Genomic DNA, 20,387 nt, shown 5'->3' with positions numbered 1-20,387 from the left:
TTTTTCATTCATAGCTGTTATTATATTGTTATAGAACACCATGTTACAGGTGGTAATAGATCTATTTTCAACATATGCATGCTGATATATGGTTTCAAGTCCCAACCTATCCAATTCTGACAATAACTTATCCAGTACTACCTTCTCCATTAAAGTAGACTTAAGGGTCTATATGATTCTGGGTTTGTCCTACTCCCCTTTTCCTTAAAGACAGGTTTAATAAGTGCATCTCTCCAGTCTTGAGGAATCTCCCCATATTTATATGACCTAGTGAATAAACAGATGTAATGGCAGTGTAAGTTCTTGCTTAAGTGTTCTCAGGTCATTGTTATTTATTCCATCTCCTCCCTGTGCTTTGTTTGGATCCAGTTTGCACAGTTATTTTTCAATACAATCTAATTTGATTCCAGTAGTACTTCCGTGGTGGTGCAGCGGTAGCGTTGTTGCCTCACAGCAAGAGGTTCTCCCATTCAATTCTCGGCTGGAGTGCGGGGAGTGCCTTCTGTGTGGAGTCTGCATGTCCTCCCCACGGTTGGGTGGACGTTCGAAAGGCATGCGTAAATGGACGTGCCTTCGTTGAAGTTTGAACGTCGAGCTGGCACCTCGGCGTTCGTGAAAATCTACTACCAATCATTAGCAGACCGGAGTTCCGCTGTGGCGACCCCTAACCGGGAAAAGCCAAAGTATAACAACAACATCTGGGGTTACCTTTGTGTCACTAGGACAACTTACCACCTCTTTTTTGCCAAACTGTTTTGCATAAGATTTTGTAAATATATCTATTATCTTTTGTGTCTGAAAATAAATTTTAGAATCTGCGCACAGTTTATCAATTTGTGTATCTTTATTCCTTCCACATCTTATGTATCTATAAAAATGTTTCCTATTATGCTCAATATCTTTATATAAATTTTCTTCACATTTTTATTGATCTTGTCTAACACTATGCTTAATCTGTTTGTCCAGCTCGTTTATTTCAGTTTTCAAAGTTGTAGTTCGACCTCTCTTCCATTTCTTATATTTTTTGTCTCTCACCTTAATCAGGTATCTTGTTCTTATGGAAATATACCCCACTGATGTTGTGTGCCTAGATCCTGATGTTAAACATTTTTTTTTTTACTTTTTTGCACTCAAACAATTTCTCTTTCAAAACTTTCCACATTCCATCTGCAGTTTTTCCACTGAACACCTTACTCCAGTTAGTTTTATATAGTAACTGTTTTGCTTCCCTATAATCTGTAATTAACCTTCTGTGCATTGGCTTAGATTTCAGTTTGGCAGAATTATCTAGCAACAAATTAACCTTTATGACCCCATGATCACTGCACATCAATGGTGGTAAAAAATTACTTGAAGTTACAGTAATTTCTTTGGGAACACAAACAATATCTAGTATATTTAATCCCCTGGTAGGTTTTTTTACAATCTGAAGCATTTGTTGTTCCTGTATACTCTGTGAATAATTTCTTTACTAACATTGCTGAATCAATATTATTCCAGTCAGTTTCTGGTAAATTGAAGTCCCCAGCTAATATTATTCTTCCCTCCTGTGTTTCATGTAAGAAATGTATGAATTCCTCTAGGTCATCTGCACTTGACTTTGGTGGTCTGTGCACTCCAACAATTGTTATATGTTCCAGGGTTGTCTTTATTGTCACAGTTACACAGTCTATAGCATTGGTGTTATCATTGAACATGTAATAGTCACAAGTCTCATAGCTATCTTTAATCCCTATCATAACACCTCCACCTGATTTTTTTGTTGGAATGTCTGTTACAGTAAAAACATTTATAACCTGACAGAACTGGTTTCCAGTCATTGTTCTTTAACCATGTTTGACAAACTATAACATCAATCTTGTGGGAACGTAGCAAATTTTCTAATAAAAAACCTTTATTATTAATGCTCCTAGCATTAACCACCACCAGAGATGCATCAAATATTGCTATCTGTGAACTGTTACATTTTTGACCTGGCAAAAATCCTGGCTAGTGTCAAATATTGCAAAATATCTACTGCAAAAATTCTCTTCCCTGATCTAGATAAATGCACACCATCCTGTGAAAACGTGTGCTCAAAAGAAGGCTTGGATGCTCTACAGATTTCCATTTTTTAAAACAGGACAGTTTTTCCGTGTAGGTGTTTATCCAAAAAATCTTTTCATTCACAGTGACCTGACTATCCTTTCTATAGGTGATTAGTGAAAAATATGTCCTAACACCAGTACAAGCTATACTATCTACTTAAGATTATATCCAATACATAATCAAGCCATTCAACAAAACAGTTATATACTCACCAAATTTCCTACTCTGCAAGACATGTCTATAACCACTTATCACCCACCCAGTTAGATGCTCATTATCTGTTTAACAAAATTAATTCTGTTGAGTCAACCACTAACTCAGCCCACCATGATTATTATTCCCATTTACAAAGCTATTATCCATTAAAAACAGTATTGTCAATCAATATGGTACCTAGCCACACAACTAAACTCATTCAACAAAACGTCTACGTCTGTCTGCTTATCACCTATTTTATTTTAATTATTATACCGATCAGATAAATTAACTACACCACTAGGATGCATTTTCATACCCAACCTACCCAATGAATCATTTCTATCCTTTCCTAAAACTAAATGATCTGTCCTATCAAACATCTGTTTACTTATCCAACCCGATTAGCTATCACTATATCCATTTAATACCACGCTCAGTCAAACATTTTCCCAGTAGCTCAAATATCTATATACACAGTGAGCAATAACACATTTACATCCATACAGACAGTTAAAATAGTACACGTTTCATACAAAACATCAACACAGGCCAAACTGACTATACATTCAACATTATGGCTGTCCATCTACATCTCCAGTAAGTTAAATGTTCAGTCATATAACCAGCAACATACCCTACCAAGCACTCATCCAGACACAGATCTACCCCTACTCTCAACCAATTCAGCCATCCCCCTACATACCTATGTAGCCAAACAAAATATCCAGCCTTATATATGTGTACACCTATACATCCCAAGAACTACATACAACTATCCATCCATGCAACCACCCAACTACATATACAACCTTTTAAGGCTGTATCTATGGATCCCCACACATGCATCCTTATAAGAATGTACCTACACATCCCCATGTATCCAGCTTTATAAGGATGAATCGACATATCCCACATATCCAGTCTTATAAGGATGTACATATATATCCAGCCTTATAAGGACGTGCCTACACATCCTACACATCCAGCCTTATTAAGGATATAGCTACACATCCAGCCTTATAAAGATGTACCTATATACCCCCACTATCAAGCTTTATAAGGATGTAGCTACACATCCCACACATCCAGTCTTATAAAAATGTACATACACATCCAGTCTTACAAAGATGTACCTATATACCCCCACCATCAAGCTTTATAAGGATGTATCTACACATCCCACACATCCAGTCTTATAAAAATGTACATACACATCCAGCCTTACAAAGATGTACCTATATACCCCCAGCATCAGGCTTTATAAAGATGTATCTACACATCCCACACATCCAGTCTAATAGAAATGTACATACACATACAGTCTTATAAGGCCTTACCCTACGTATACCACAAAACAAATTGGTAACTAGAGGCACAAATATACAGTGGATATAAAAAATGTATACACCCTTGTTAAAATGCCAGGTTTTTGTGATATAAAAAAATGAGACCACAATAAATCATTTCAAAACTTTTCCCACCTTTAATGTGACCTATAACCTGTACAATTCAATTGAAAAACAAACAAAACTGTTAGAGGAAAAATATAAAAAATAAAAAAATGTACAATAAGCTGGTTGCGTAAGTGTGCACACCCTTACACTAATACTTTGTTGAAGCACTTTTTGATTTAATTACAGCATTCAGTCTTCTTGGGTAGGAGTCTATCAGCATGGCACACCTTGACTTGGCAATAATTTACCCACTCTTCCATGCTAAAGCACTCCAAATCTGTCAGATTGCGAAAGCATCTCTTGTGCACAGCCTTCTTCAGGTCACCCCACAGATTTTCTATTGGATGTAGGTCTGGGCTCTGGCTGGGCCATTCCAAAACTTTAATTTTCTTCTGGTGAAGCCATTCTTTTGTTGATTTGGATGTATGCTTGGGGTCATTAACATGCTGAAAGGTGAAGTTCCTCTTCATATTCAGCTTTCTAGCAGATGTCTGAAGGTTTTGGGCCAAAAGTGGCTGGTATTTGGAAATGTTCATAATCCCCTCCACCTTGACTAAGCCCCAGTTCCAGCAGAAGAAAAGCAACCCCAAAGCATGATACTGCCACCACCATGCTTCACCATGGGGATGGTGTTCATTTGATGAATGGAAGTGTTTTTGCACCAAAAGCGTCTTTTGGAATTGTGGCCAAAAAGTTCAACCATGGTCTCATCAGACCATAACACATTTTCCCACATGCTTTTGGGAGACTATGTATTGTTTTGCAAAATTTAGACAGGCCTGGATGTTTTTCTGTGTCAGAAAAGGCTTCAGTCTTGCAACCCTACCCCATAGTCCAGACATATGCAGATTACGGGAGATTGTTGTCACATGTAGTACACAAACCAGTACTTGCCAGAAATTCCTGCAGCTCCTTTAGTGTTGTTGTAGGTCTCTTGGTAGCCTCCCTGACCAGTTTTCATCTTGTCTTTTCATCAGTTTTGGAGGGACATCCAGTTCTTTGCAACATCACCATTGTCCCATATTTTCTCCACTTTTTGATGACTGTCTTCACTGTGTTCCATGGTATATTCAATGCTGTGTAAATTTTTTTGTACCCTTCTCCTGACTGATACCTTTCAACAATGAGATCCCTTTGATGCTTTATAAGCTCTCTGTGAACCATGGCTTTTGATGTAGCAGGCTACTGAGTAAATGTCAGGAAAATCCTACTAGGACAGGTGAACATTATTTGGGGTTAATCAGAGTCTCTTTAATTGATGGTAGGTGTGTACCCAAGAAGACTGACTGCTGTAATAAATCAAAAGGTGCTTCAACAAAGTATTAGTTTAAGGGTGTACAGACTTATGCAACCAGCTAATTGTACGTTTTTTTTTATTTTTTTATATTTTTCCCCTAACAGATTTGGTTTTCAACTGAATTGTACAGGTTATAGGTTACATTAAAGGTGGGAAAAGTTTTTAAATGATTTATTGCGGTCTCATTTTTTATATTATAAAAACCTGGCATTTTAACAGGGGTGTGTACACTTTTTATATCCACTGTACAAATAACCCTAAAAAATGCCTCCACAAATAGCACGCCAAAAAAACGCCAGTCCTCAAAACAGAATGTGTAAAATATGCACTGTTCAGTTAGGGTTTTGTATTTTGAAAAGACTTCATGAATGAATGACTCTTGTTTAAAACACATACATATAACCACAACCAGGAAGAGACCATTACATCACTTCTTGGAGGTCACAACACACTTAAAGAATTTAAAAAGACAGTACAATAGTTCCACAAGATGACCCATAAAAACATCTTTGCCAATCCAGATAGAACAAAGTATAAACAAACGAAATACTGGAGAAACAAAAGCACGTGTTTAAAACCTTGTTTTGAAATCACGTGTTGTAAAACCCACTAATTAAAACATTACGACTATAAAAATGTTCAAAATATATGAAAAATAATTTACTGATAGATTTCTATTTTTGGGTCCTGGAACAGGTTGATATTAACACAAGAGGAGGGTCATGGGAGACCTTACTTGAATACTGTAAATTAATGTAGCAGTTATGATAAAATGCTTGTACTCCACCAGGTCTGAATGATCAGATATCCTAGGCTCTTGTCCTCAAAATGAGAGCAACAAGGTTATAAGTCCACTCATGGTAAGTGAATTGATTCAAGTCTGCTATGTTCATTTTATGTTAAAACAGTCAGCAAAATGTTTTCATACTTTTTGAACATTTTTATAGTCATAATGTTTTGAGCAGTGGGTTTTACAACACTTGATTTCAAAACAAGGTTTAAAACACATGCTTTTAGTTTCTCCAATATTTTATTCATTTACACTTTATTCTATCCGAATAGGCAAAGATATTTTTATGGGTCATCTTGTGGAATTATTGTACTGTCTTTTTAAATTCTTTAAGTATGTTGTGAGCTCCAGGAAGTGATGTGTGCTGTGAGCTCCAGGAAGTGATGTAATGGGCTCTTCCTGGTTGTGGTTATATAAATGTATATTAAACAAGAGTGATTCATTCTGATGAAGTCTTTTCAAAATATGAAAGCGCTAAATAAACAGTGGCTATTTTACAAATTCTGTTTGGAGGAATGTCATTTTTCCATGTACCTATGCATCCCACACGACTTATTAAGGATGTACCCACACATGCCACATACTCAGTCTTATAAGAATGTATCTACACATCCTATGAACTACATTTCTACACACACAATTATCCCTTGACATAACTAAGCAAGTACACATCCCAGCCATACAACTATATTCCTACACACCATTCCAACCACACATCCAGCCATACAACTATACTCCTATACACCATTCCAACCACATGTCCAGCCGTACAACTATACTCCTACACACCATTTGAACCACACATCCAGCCATACAGCTATACTCCTATGGGTCTATGTCAGAAGATAGAGTTTTTAGAATCTCGAAATTCATATGGTCAAGATCATATGATTGAATTTCCAAAAACTTGAACTTCAAAAAAAAAAAAAAAAAAACAAAAAACAAAAACCTACTTTTTTTTTTACATTTTTGCAGGGGGCCCTCACACTCCCTGCAAATTATATATATATATATATATATATATATATATATATATATATATATATATATATATATATCTCGCTGGACCGTAATCTCCATTCAAAAGCTTCAAGTTTTCCAAAACTCAGTTATATGGTCTTGACCATGTGAATTTTGAGTTTGTGAAAATTCTATTATTTTTGGGCCCCACTCCTGCACACCATTCCAACCACACATCCAGCCATACAACTATGCATCTATACACCCAGTTATTGTCTGTTATGACTTAGTAAAATGCACATACTGTTAAATTCAAAATCTGCGGTGCTTGTTTCTGTATTAACTTTTAACTTTCTTCAGTATAGCTACAATTACTAACTACTATCTTCACTATAACTTGTGCTCATTTGGCTTCATTAATTACCTGCATATTTTTGGTAGTAGGAAAACAGATGCCACATTGTTCATAGACAGTACCTGCAGCTGTTTTTCTCATACTACATCTTTCCCTTCTCTACTTGTCCAGTGCCATCTTAAATGCAGCAGTGAAATTATATCCTACCACCCGTATGGGTAACTCATTCCCTGCATCCACCATTCTTTCTATGATACAAAGCTGCCTGAAGTCAAAAACAAAGCTTTTAACTTTGCACCCATCAATTCCCTCTGTCCTTTATCCTAAATTCCAATCTTTTACAGTTCTCTTTCACAAGCTAGTACACCCAAACCATTTCCACCTCCCCCATTGTTTCTACTCAAGATGAACAGAGTCCCAACTCATAGCCATCCTTCATTACCCCACCTATCCATCCTACTGATTACTTTTGTTGCCATTCTATGTATTCTTAACAGCGCTTTAATTTCCTCTTCCATACAGGGTGCCCAGTCAAATGCTCACAGATTAGTAGACTAGGGAAACTGTGCAGTGTACTTCTCCTGAGAAAGTATCCCAGCATATCAAAGTTAAATGCTGGCTTTTCACTGTGTATTTTATGTGGTTGACTGGTGATGTTCTCGCCACATCTTTTTGTCTTCCTTTGCCTACCTAACCAGCACACCCAGAGGTGTACTTCACAGCCATGATAAGTGCATCCTAGATGCAACATGTTATATTGATCTGCACTGAACAATAGCTGCTACCTGTCTACCCCCTTCATTGGTCCATAGGTTTACACAAGGCTAATGACTACTGGGGCCTTTTTAATTCTAGCCACGTATCACAATTCTCTGACAAGTTTTGCTACCCTTGGCAGTGTAAGTAGGTGCTTGGGCGATGAACCATTTAGAAGCAGGGGCTTGGGAGATGAATCACTTTCAGGCTAATTGTGCCCATTAGAGACACAGGCTACAAACGACAGGTGAATTTCCGGTTCCCCATCTAGTTTCCCCATGTAGTTGTCCAAGTTACACTTGAACTGGATCAGAGAGAAACTCTGCTACACATGGATGGGTAGCCTGTTCCACAGATGGTGTAGTTCTTCAGATCCCATCCCAGGCTCACACTTCCATTAGTAACCATTGCTCTGTTCTAATGTTGCCATCAAACAATTGATTTATTTCTAAGTAATGACTGTTATATCCATAGAAAACATATTGAAGAGTTCTGGAACCAGGCTGACCCTGAGATGTACGACAAGTTACCTTTGCATCCTCTAACAGAGTCCTCTTTACCACTATCCTCTACATTCTCCCAATCAGTCTACTTCCTACTGATTGAACCTTTTTTCTATGATTATTTGCCCTTTTGGCACAGCCTTTCACATAGTGATGAGTAACATCTTTTGCTGAAGTCAAGGTTGTTTAGATCAGTTAACTTTCCAAAGACCAGATCCAGTGCAGTCTAGTTATAAAACAGAATTAGATTAGGTTGGCAGAATAATTTGGTCATAGATTCCTGCAGGATCCAGCAATGTCCTCAAACTCTTCATCAGAATCTTTTTCATCACAGTAAGGTTAGGCTTACTAGCTGTTGCCCCCTGTCAAGGTGCATATGGTATCACACTGAAGGCTAATAATCTGACAAGAATGCAGACAGATTCCTGAGAAATTTTTGGGAAAGTCATCTAATCTAAGATCTCTGTAGCAGGGCTAATCAGCTGGCAGTGCAAACCTTGGCTCTAGATGATTATCACTGTTGAAGGGACACCCTAACCCCACATGCAAAAATGGAAAAAAGACTTGTGAATGAATGGATCTAGTATAAAAGCTCTGTCCTCTCTTAACTTGGCCAGCTAATGCTCCAATCTTCATAATGTCAACAATTCCATACCTATTTTTCCCTCAACTATTGTTCATTACTGCTATTTTACTTTATGTGACTCTTGACCACAGTTCTTGTTTTTCCTCCACTTACACTTGCTAGTCCCACAGATCCTCCATCATCTCCTCTCCATCACTTCCCCATTTTCTCATAATCTGTCACCACGTAGAATGTTTCTCTACAAATCTAAATATTCCTAAACATTTAAAATAACACCTTCCTAATATAGCTAATTGTTAATTCTTTTAAGCTACTGTTACATACCATCAAATCATTACTAATTTTATTGCCACATTTCTACAAATGAGGTTTGTAACAGACCACTTTGTCCAAGGACATCTTCAAGGTGGGGGGGTTAGAGTATTAGGATTTGGGAGGATAGGGTTAAATAGGAATGGCTGAGGTTTGGGAGGAAGTGAGGCAGGGGTAGGGAGGTGCTTAAAGGATGTTAGGCAAGTGTAACAGGAATAGGAGTCGCATTTTGGGGTGAACTTGCTAAGGTAAGGTGCACCCATGACGACCTGTAGGTTATTCTGGTTGGAAAGGTAAGTCTCGGGGTGCTGGTTAGTGGCAGGTGGTCTGTTTATATAAGCTATATTAGCATGTTTTACATATATATATTAGAAATAGGGGCTAGGCAGGGGATATTTGTGTCTACATAGTGGGTATTTTGGTCTAGGTTTGGCTGGGATTTGGGGTGTGGTCTCTTGGGTAGGTTTTAGTGTAGTGTGGGTATTGGAAGCCTTGATTTGTTCCTCGTTTTGCACTTAAAATATGTTGGCAGCTGAGGGGACTTTGTATTGTGTGGCTTGATTCCCCTTGTTTGTTTTGAGGTTGAGAAATGGCCGAGAGCATTTCTGGTTGTAACGGCAATGAACCCATACTTCTACACTGTACAGAATTGTGCAGGCCCTCTAGTTGGTCTGTTTCTCATTAAAAAAAAAAATTCAGTTTTCCGGTAGGTAGCAGCATGGCACAGAATTTCAAAATTAATGACATACTTGTAGGCCCAGACTATGTACCCACACACGTTTGCTTCCCTGGATCCCTGTCTAGCATGGTGACTGACTTGATCCCCAGGGTGAATTTTCTATCTCCCATCCCTCTGAGGGATTTGGATTTCTTTAAGTGTAGCATGTTCAACAGCTTTGGTGGTCTGGAATTGCAAAGTTACCTGGGTTGTAGATAGAGATAGGTCCCTTCAGGTGTGGGGTTTACTTTTAATATATTCCATTGGTAGTTAAATTTATCTTGTGTATTTCATAGGGTCATAGGAAGCATTGCTTCAGTTATGGCTGCTTTGTCATAGATCGGAGTGTCGGTGGTACATTCCTTCCCAGGCTGGCAGGATAGGTTGTCCTTGAAGATGTCTTGGAATGTGTTATGTATTTTGGATGTTTTACATGTCTCTTTTTTTTTTCTTACAGATGGGGTCTTGGAATGCTGTGGCTGTAGTTTGGAATAGGCGGGTATAACGTAGAGCCTTCTCATTCCTATTAGAGGGTTTAAGTTTGTCCTTTTCTTTGTAGATGATGTGACGAGGTCCACTGGTGAGATACAGTGAGTTCGCAGATGATCATGCTTTTGTGTCGATGGTGTGGTGGGGTCATTGGGTGAGTAATCACAAATGGATAGGTGAAAAGGCAAGCACAGTGATCCAGAAGAAGAAACTCATGACTGTCCAGGATGTTGAAGCACAACCAACTTTTTGTTTACTCTAGAATAAGTATTAATGTTTTATGATCTCATTTGATTTGTGATGCAGGGTAATGTACAATCCATGGTAGAATTAAGAGTTATGTTATTTAGACATGGGATGCAGGGTGCAGCGGTTTGTGTCAGTTCACAGCTAGAGGTTTGGATTTCCTTCCATGTTGTTAGTTACTTAACATTGGATATAGCTGTATGGGAAGACACATAGATCACATGCATTAGATGGTCGTCATAGTGAGAATGGTTTTACTGCATATTTGAATGGAAGTCCTGATCACTTGGGTGGGCACATTGAGGTCAAAGATGGTGCGCCAAGTGAGTAACAGTCAATGCCCTGATGGAAATGGAGTTGAAAGGTAATGGTTTTGTTTTGTGGAGGTTTTGAGTGCTGGAGAGACTAAGGGTAGTAGGTAATTTTATTCATTGGTCATTAAGGCACAATACAGTTGGGGGCAGTGGTTATTTCTTGCAGATGTAGAACATGTTTATTTTGGCCAGTTTTAGTGGGTTACTTTGGTAGGGTGAATAGCTGATGTAGCTTATCAATTTTGTTGCTTGTGGCTTAATTCTTTGATAAGCCTTATGTCAGATGGATAGGGTGGGTTATAGGGATTTGTATTTTGATTATACGTTTATAGGTGTGTGGTTTTGGGGTGTATTTGTGGCATTTGTTATTGCTGTGGTTAGTCATTATGGAAAGGTGAGGACCAGCAAGGGCAAGGACGGTTCTTAGGTGCTATTTTCATACTGGATAGTTGGAGGGATGACAGGAGGTTTCGTGATCTATGATAGGGCTGCTGTTAAGGTTAGTTGGTGATTGCCCTTGTCTGGTTTTAAGGGGCATTGGGTTAATGTACATCAGAGAGGAATTAAGGGTTTGCTTTCAGTTGTTTGGCCTGCTTGTCACTTTGGCCATGTATGTGATAAGGTTTATAAGCTGCAAGGCTGAGTCAGTGGCTTGTGTGAGGGAGGATGAATGAGGAGACATGGAGTACTTTTGGTGTTTGTGTTAGCTGGTGTAGGAGGTTTATTTGGGGTTGTTGGGGGATTATGGTTCGTTTCCAGTTGCCAGTATGGAACTTACAGGGCTGATGGTGGTTGGACTGCTAACAATGCCATGATGGTTGTTTAATCATTTCATGATATAAAGGCTAGTTGGTTTAATGCCTGGATTGATATTGCACCTGGTTAAAGAGATCTCTTTGGTATGATGGTATGCAAGTAGGTTTAATAATGAAATAGTATGGCTTGTTTTGTTGAGTTGCTAGAATGCCATGATGAATGTTGAGCCGTTTTATTGCTTGTAAGAGATAGTTAGTGTGATGGCGGGATTGCAACAGGAATTTAATGATATTATTTTGGTTGGTAGTGATGGGGGAGTCATTAGAATTGTTATTGCTCTGGCATTAAGGAGAGCTCATTTGGTTATTGCTGGACTGGGTGGTAAATGGGGTTGCAATGTGGCATGATGGCATGTAGTTGATTCTGTGTGGTTTTTATAATGCCCTTGAAGTCATTGCGGAGCTGCCATTGGTCATGAAGTCAGGATTATTTAGCTCATGTGCAGTGCAATGCCTGGTTATCTTGGCATAGGTGAAGGGTCAGTGTTTTGTTTTCAGTTGTTTTGGTAACTGTTTATTTTATGTGATAGGGTTTTAGGAGTTAACTCTACCTACCTTGGTTAGTGGGGACGGGGTACACCGAAAGATGTTTGGCCGATGCCGTAAGGGTTTTTAGTTTGTTGGAAGTGTGCCCAGGGAGGGGGAACAGCCTGGTCAGGCTGGTGGGTGGAGAAGAGGGGCAGGCTTACCCTCTTCTGTTCCCCCTCTAGTGCTGGATGGTCAATTCAATAAGTTTGAAAAGGACAGTGAGTGGTTACGCTGCTTGATAAGTACATAAGTAAGCGGGTGAAGCTGCTTATTGGATTGATGGTATAATGCAATAAATGGTAATGAAAGTGAGCAGGTACGCTGCTTGATAAGTATCAATAAATAGTAATGGAAGTGAGCCTGCTTCATAAGTAAGTGAGTAGAGGTATGGATGCTGCTTACTGATCAGGATGAGCAGGTTTACGCAGTCCTGTCCTAAGATAATTTTACATCTTCAAGGTGGGGGGTTAGAGTAGTAGGATTTGGGAGGATAGGGTTGAATAGGAATGGCTGAGGTTTGGGAGGAAGTGAGGTAAGGGTAGGGAGGGGCTTAAAGGATGTTAGGCAAGTGTAACTGGAATAGGAGTCGCATTTTGGCGTGAACTTGCTACCCACCCTCCCTCCCTCTTTTACTAGTGGGGATATGGTTATGTTTAGTTTGGACGGGGCAGAGAAGAGTGGCAGGCTTGCCATCTTCTGATCCACCTCTGGCACTGGATGGTCAATTCAATAAGTTTGAAAAGGAAAGTGAGTGGTTACGCTGCTTGAGTACATAAGTAAGTGGAGGAAGCTGCTTATTTGACTGATGGTATAATGTAATAAATGGTAATGAAACTGAGCGGGTACGCTGGTTGATAAGTATATAAGCAAGCGGGTGAAGCTGCTTATTGGATTGATGGTATAATGCAATAAATGGTAATGAAAGTGAGCAGGTACGCTGCTTCATAAGTAAGTGAGTGGAGGTATGGACGCTGCTTACTGATCAGGATGAGCAGGTTTATGCAGTCCTGTCCTAAGATAATTTTACATGGATGTTATTTCACCTGTATCATGTTTGGTTGACATGAATGAATATTGATGTAGCATTTATGTTTATGGAAATTTAATAAAGGTCATCAAATGTCATTCGGTGTAATGTGTTTCTTGAAGGGGACCTGGACAAAACACTTTCTTCCTTACTCATTTACCTGGTACCAGTCTCTATTCTGCTTGTCTCACTACCAATCAAAAAATTCTTCCTAAACTTGCGTAACGTCCTAAAACATCTTTGTTCATAGCACTTTGCATGCCCTGATAAGTTCAGCATCTTGATTTAACATCACATGCTGGTCTTGTTTATACTGTCACATGTGTAGCGTTGTCGCCTCACAGGCAGACGCTGTCCGGTTCGATTCTCAGCTAGAGCGTCTTCTGCGTGGAGACATGCGTGAATGGGCGTACCTTCGTTGAAGGTTGTGCGTCAGGGCTGGTAACTCAGCACGTAAAAATCAACTACCAATCATTAGCAGACCGGAGTTCCGCTGTGGCGACCCCTAACCAGGATAAGCCGAAAGACACAACAACAGCAACATGTGTACTTTCTAAGCTACATTGCTGTCATTACCTATACCTGTAAAACTGTACTTTTTTCTAAGCTACTTTGTTTTCACTGTCTTCTTATCCCTTATTTTCACTGCCCATGCCATTGCCATATCTCTACTGTTAAAAAATAAATAAATAAATAAATCAGACCTACATCTGGCACCAAACTTTAAAAGCAACAAAGTAAAACAAGATAAAAAAAAATCTGAGATTTGCTATGTCCTGCATTCAAACCAACACTTTACTGATGGAGTGAGTGCTTTCAGCTATTCACATACAGACTTCTTCAGATGCAGTGCTTATTCTGTGTGCAATAAAGTATTCATTAGAAAAAATGACACAGTGAATCACATATTTTTTCATGATATATCATTACTGTTAATCAAACTGTAGCAGTTACCTTTTGTAATTTTGTAATGTCAACATACATTTCCCTTTAGATTCCTGTATGATCACCCTTAGTATTCTGATACTTTATACTGTTTCAGTGTTAACAGACATTTTCCATTTGATTCCTGTATGATCACCCTTAGTATTCAGATACTTTATACTGTTTCAAAATAAATGGGTAAATCAATTGGGATAAGTGGGTGGGTCTGCATATGCTTTCACTTGCACACTAATTTGTAAAGATTTTTGTGACTATTTTCTTTCCTCCTTTTGGTCCCCCTTAAAATGGACAAGGCTCAGCACGAGTCACCCTTTTAACAAACTGTAAAATAAATAAATAAATAGTATGCTGTCCTAAACCTCCTTTCCATAGTGAACCATGCGATGGTATGCTCACTATGCGCAGGGCAACATTTTACTTCTGCCCCACCTCACACCTTCAGATTTGGTAGTACAACATCTGGGACCCTGATATTTCTAAACTGTATTCTTTGTACTTACTGTAACTGCATTCTGATGGTTCGGTGTGTAATTACACTCTGGGAATGTACAGCATCCCACAAAGAATGTTAATATTTATCACTGCCCAGTTAATTACCTCCAAGAAAGAACTCCTGTCCTGTACTAACTGGGCCAAATGACAAAGCACTGTTAAATGTAATGAGTATTTCAGATAGGTATTAACACTAATAATGTGGTCACGTAAACATCTGTGACCACTGGAAATCAATTCTTCCATTGAACGTTCTGCACGGACATGCTAAAAAGTATACAGTACTATTTCTGGAATAATTCTCAGTTAGAATTTCCTGCACATCTGTCTCTTGCTTAGTCATTAGCTATAACTACTGCAGTGCATTCAAGTCTAACATGGTGTCAAGTACCCTTACTGATTGTAGCATTTCCATTCTTAATTCTATGAAATATAATTACCAGTTATAGAACATTCATATACCACTCTCTTACTTGACACGTACCATTATCCGTCATCAAGATATCTTCAATGCAATTCTCCAGTGCCATTGTTTCCTCCACTTCCAGTTCAAGAGCTGCATCTCGAACACACCACACAAAATCAGGAAGATGGTCGGACAGAAAAGCTATGTATGGATCTTCATTAGATGTTGCATTAACCAGATGTGGAAGCTCTTTAATATGACTGATTGCACAGGGTAAAGGGAAATGCAGGCAAATTTATGAATGTAGTATACCACTCTGGGGAGAACAAATCAATGACATTTGCTTCTTTAATGATTTTCATTAATAACATCAGAATCTTGTTTCACCAATTTATACATCTCTTCAGAAAAGTACGAGTCCCTGACTGCTCCTATATAACTGTGGCTAGATGGATTATCCCAGTAACGAAGTTCAAAGACTGAATCAATCAATTAATAAATAAACTAAATACATAAATGTACTAAAAACAGCAAACAAGTATTTCTACAATATGCAAGACCAAAGAAATATGGCATTATTATTTAGACAGGCTTGTGCACAGTAATGCATTTTTTTCTGCTTCTTCTCTGTCCTTCCTATGGCTCAGCCACTGCCTATAATACTGATGCAGCCTAGCTGGTTTCTCTTTTTATTTAGTACACACAGGAGCATTCTCTGCTTTCAGTCTGAGTTCATCAATCTTGTATGTAAAGTAATGCAATGAGAATTCTGTACAATGATGGGTTCTGACTGTAAATTAATCCCTTTACAGCTGTAAAACTGCACTTCCTTAAGCTTTATTCTCACTACCTTCTTATCACGTATATTCACGGTCTATTCCTTTGCCATATCTCGGTACATTTTACTGTCATTTTTCTACGAAACCCTTTCTTCCTCACTCATTTACCCACTACCAATCTCTATCCTATTTTTCTCATGCCCTACCAATAAATTCTTCCTAATCAGGTTACAGAACAGCTGTGCAGAGCAGAGGAATTTCATAAGAGCACCCTACTAGAAAAAAAGAAGTTATGTCTTATCATAACGTTCCATCTGTATTGTTGATCCTCGTTCAGTCATTATGCATGGGTATCGGTTCCGACCTTGGAACCGAGCCGGCCATTTTCCAAGCTCGCGTCAGCTTCAAACATTCGAGCTAAACTCTTATCCACAATCCCCCTCTCCCTGTTACCTCAGATTGAGTTTGCAAGTCAAAGAAGGTAGAGGCTACCTCTGGTCAAATAACCTAAGAGAACCGGATGGTGAGATCCACTAGAAACCACAGGAGGGGGAAGGAGGAGGGTCGTAATGACTGAACAAGGATCAACAATACAGATGGAATGTTATGGTAAGACATAACTTTTTTATCTGATACTGTTAATCCTCGTTCATTCCTTACGCATGGGACAGAGTCCCAAGCTACCTCTATTCCTGGGAGGCTCTCATGGAAGGACATTCCTGAGCACCACAGAACTGAAAAATGCTCTTCCCCTGGAGGCCAAATCCAATTTGTAATGATTGATGAAGGTATGAGGCGTAGCCCTAGTTGCAGCTGCACAGATGTCAGGTAAGGAAGCTCTGGCATGGAAGGCAGTAGAAGTTGCCACTGACCTTATTGAATGAGCTTTCATGGTAGTAGGCAACGAGATATTACATTGTGTATAAATGAAGGTTACACAGTCCTTCAACCACCTAGCTAATGTGATCTTAGCAACATCAGATCCTAATCTAGGTCCAGAAAAGGCCAAAAACAACTGGTCCGATTTACGAAAGGGTTTAGTCCTCTTTAAGTAAAAACGGATTTGCATGTGGATATCTAGGGTATGTAGGCAATACTCTCCTCTGTTTGAATGATTGGGAAAGAAAACTGGCAATTCAATGGCTTGATTAATGGACATTTTAGAGATCACTTTAGGCAGAAATGACGGATTAGTTCTCAGAGACACTATCTCCATGAAAAATCAAGTATGGACTCTTGATACATAAAGCTTGAAGCTCAGAAATACATCTGGCAGAAGTAATGGTGACCAAAAACAAGGTTTTCCATGACAAATACTTGAGGTCGCAAGAAGAGGCTGGTTCAAAAGGTGACATTGTCAGAGCTTGTAGAACTAATGATACATCCCATGGTTGAATAGGTTCTCTAAAAGGTGGCTTCAGATGATTCACACCTTTTATGAAGGTCTTGCACAATTTATGGGACATAAGAGAGGAATCTTGGACAACCTCATGAAAATTAGAAATTGCAGCCAAATTAACTCTAATGGTAGAGGCTGACAGACCCGATTGAAAAAGGTTAGCCGGATAGTCTAGTATTATCGACACTGGTGCTGAAAAAGGGTCTACTTGTTTATCTTTCAGCCAACAGGTAAATCTTTTCCACTTGCTCAAATAAGTAATTCTAGTGCAAGACTTATGAGAAGCAATGAGAAAATCACGTACTGGTAAAGAAAGATCATTCTGCTTGGCAATCAAGGGAATTGGAGTAGCCAAGCCGTGAGCTTCAGGCTGTTCAAGTTGGGATGAATCAGGTTCTGCGGATGTGAGATCAACTCCGGGGTTGGATGGAGAATCCATGATCGATCTAGTAGGCGAGGCCAAAGGAAGGGCAACCAAATCTGTCGAGGCCAATATGGTGCTATGAGGATCACCTTGCTCTTCAACCGATGGGCTTTCTTCAGAAACTGGGGAATGAGGGGAAAGGGTGGAAATGCGTAAAGAAGACCCGAGGGCCAATCGTGGACTAGAGCGTCCCTGGGTGACTGTCCCGGAGGGGGAATCAGGGTGAAGTAGTTGCTGCATTTGTAGTTGGTCGGGGATGCAAAGAGGTCGCTGCAAGGATGGCCCCAGCGGTGGAAGTTCTCCGCCGCTATCAAGGGATTCAGGGACCACTCGTGAGGTTGAAGAATGCACCTGCTGAGTCTGTCTGCTACCACGCTGGAACTCTCGGGAATGTGCGTTGCTAGAAGAAAATGGTTGGTAGCCATCACCCATTGCCATATCCTCATGGCCTCTCGACAAAGGGGGTAATATTTGGTTCCACCTTGCATGTTGATGTACCAGACCACCGCCATGTTGCCTGATTGAATTGCAATTGTCCCAGACGGCAGCAGGGGATGAAATGCCTCCAACGCCAGAAGCACCGCCCTCAGCTCTAGAACATTTATATGCAGATGGGCCTCCAGTTTGGACCAAGTGCCTTGGACTGTCTGTCCCTGACATAGCCCCCCCCACACACTATCAGGGAAGTGTCCGTGGTCACTGTGGCCTTGGGTTGCTGGGGGGAGAAGGGGCGAGACCATTGTGAAAGATTGTGTGTCATCCACCAATTTAAATCCTGTTTGCACCCGTGGGTTACTGGAATCATGGCTGAAAGAGGATGCTGAAAAGGATACCATTGAGTGAGCAGTAGCCATTGTAGAAGCCTCATGTGAAACCTGGCCAGGAGAACAATGGTGATGGAGGCTGCCATGGAACCCAATGGCTGTAGAACCGAGTGAGCCATGGATTTTTCCCTTGAAAGGATTAGAATTAGTTGTTGCTTTATCCTTAGAATTCTGTGCTCTGGAATAGCAGCTCTGAAGTTATTTGTGTCCAAGATAACCCCTATGAATTCTGTCGACTGAGATAGGGTGAGATTAGATTTTTGCCAGTTTATGGTTATGCCTAGCCTTTGAGCAGCGAGGAGAGAGTATGCCAGAGCTTTTTCCAGTAGATATCTGGTGGGGGCGGAAATGAGCCAGTCGTCTAGGTATGGAAACACCTGGAATCCTTGAAGTCGCAAGTGAGCTGTGACAACTGCCATGCACTTTGTGAACACTCTGGGGGCGGTAGAGAGTCCAAAGGGCAGTACTCTGAACTGGTAGTGACTGGCTCCCGCACGGAAGCGCATAAATCTTCTTGATGGTCTGTCCACTTTTATGTGGTAGTACGTATCTTGAAGATCTATCAAGCACATCCAATCATCTTTTTCCAAAAGCGGGAGGATAGACTGTATTTTGACCATACAGAATTTTTGTACAAACTTGTTCAATACACTGAGATCCAAAATTGGTCTCCAGTCCCCGGTTTTCTTTGGCACCAAAAATAGTCTTGAGTAGAATCCGGATCCTATCTGGTCTGGATGGACTATTTAGATGACTCTTTTTCTTAGCAACTTTTCTATCTCTAGTGCTGCTTCTTCCCTTTGACTGGATGGAACATTGGGAAGGATTTTTGAAGGGGCAGGACAAAGATCGAAGGGGATATGATAACCTCTGGTTATAATCCTTTGTACCCAAGAATCGGTGGTAATGGTTAGCCAGGCAGAGCGGTACAGGGAGAAATGCCCCCCAACCACCTCCAGAGGAAAGGAGTTGGGCCGCTCTTCAGGAGTGCTGGTAGGACTGACCTGGGAAAGAATCCCTGGAACCCTGGTTACGCAGACCCCCTCTGCCCCGAAAGGAGCATCTTCCCTGTGAGTTTCCCCCTCTGCTTCTGGGGGAGAACTCAGCCTGTGTGTCACAGAAAGGATCCTGAGATTTCTTGAACCATATCTTCCTACTCTTTTGGTTTTGGGAGAAAGCACGTTGAGGGGAAGAATAACGGATACCTACAGTAGAAAGGGTCTTACCATCCTGTTCACATCTGACCAATGCGCTTTTAACTTTGGGCCCAAACAACAAGGACGCCACAATGGGAGTGTTAAGAAAGGAAGCCTTAAAGGGTTCCATGAAATTGCACAAGTGCATCCAGGTGTGAAGTCTCAAGACCGCAGCTGAACCCGCTGCTCCTTCTGATGCGTGAGATACCAGTCGCATAGAGGAGTTGGATATGGTTTCAATGGTGGCCAGCTGCGAGGCCACTTTGTCACGGACCTCATCAGACACGGCACAAGCCAAGGTTTCAGAAAGCTCAAAAATCAGATCCCTTTGAAGCCTGGTAAAATGTGCCATATAATTTAGGGACAGGATAGTAAAGGTCGCTGAAGCAAAGGTGTGCATCCCTATCCTGTCCAGGGCCCGGGACTCTTTGTTGGGTGGATGGACAGTCTGGCTTTCTTCTTCTGCCAGATCCTTTTTTGTTGCGG

At 40.2% G+C, this 20,387-nt stretch overlaps 1 protein-coding gene across 2 annotated transcripts in view; it reads right to left on the bottom strand.

Annotated features, from left to right (window-relative positions):
• Positions 1-20,387, bottom strand: part of LOC122809310 (guanylate-binding protein 1-like) — a 668,410-nt gene that overhangs the window by 474,509 nt on the left and 173,514 nt on the right. For both annotated transcript variants that reach the window (XM_044080706.1, XM_044080705.1), the window contains exon 5: positions 15,358-15,539. In XM_044080706.1, the coding sequence (XP_043936641.1) occupies positions 15,358-15,539 (182 nt within the window). The remainder of the gene's footprint in view (positions 1-15,357; positions 15,540-20,387) is intronic.

The sequence above is a fragment of the Protopterus annectens genome, chromosome 8.part0, assembly GCF_019279795.1.
Source record: "Protopterus annectens isolate FY-2018-M chromosome 8.part0, PAN1.0, whole genome shotgun sequence".
Taxonomy (NCBI): Eukaryota; Metazoa; Chordata; order Ceratodontiformes; family Protopteridae; genus Protopterus; species Protopterus annectens.
The sequence above is the reverse complement of the archived record's forward strand: the minus strand, read 5'-3'. Positions and strand labels throughout refer to the sequence as shown.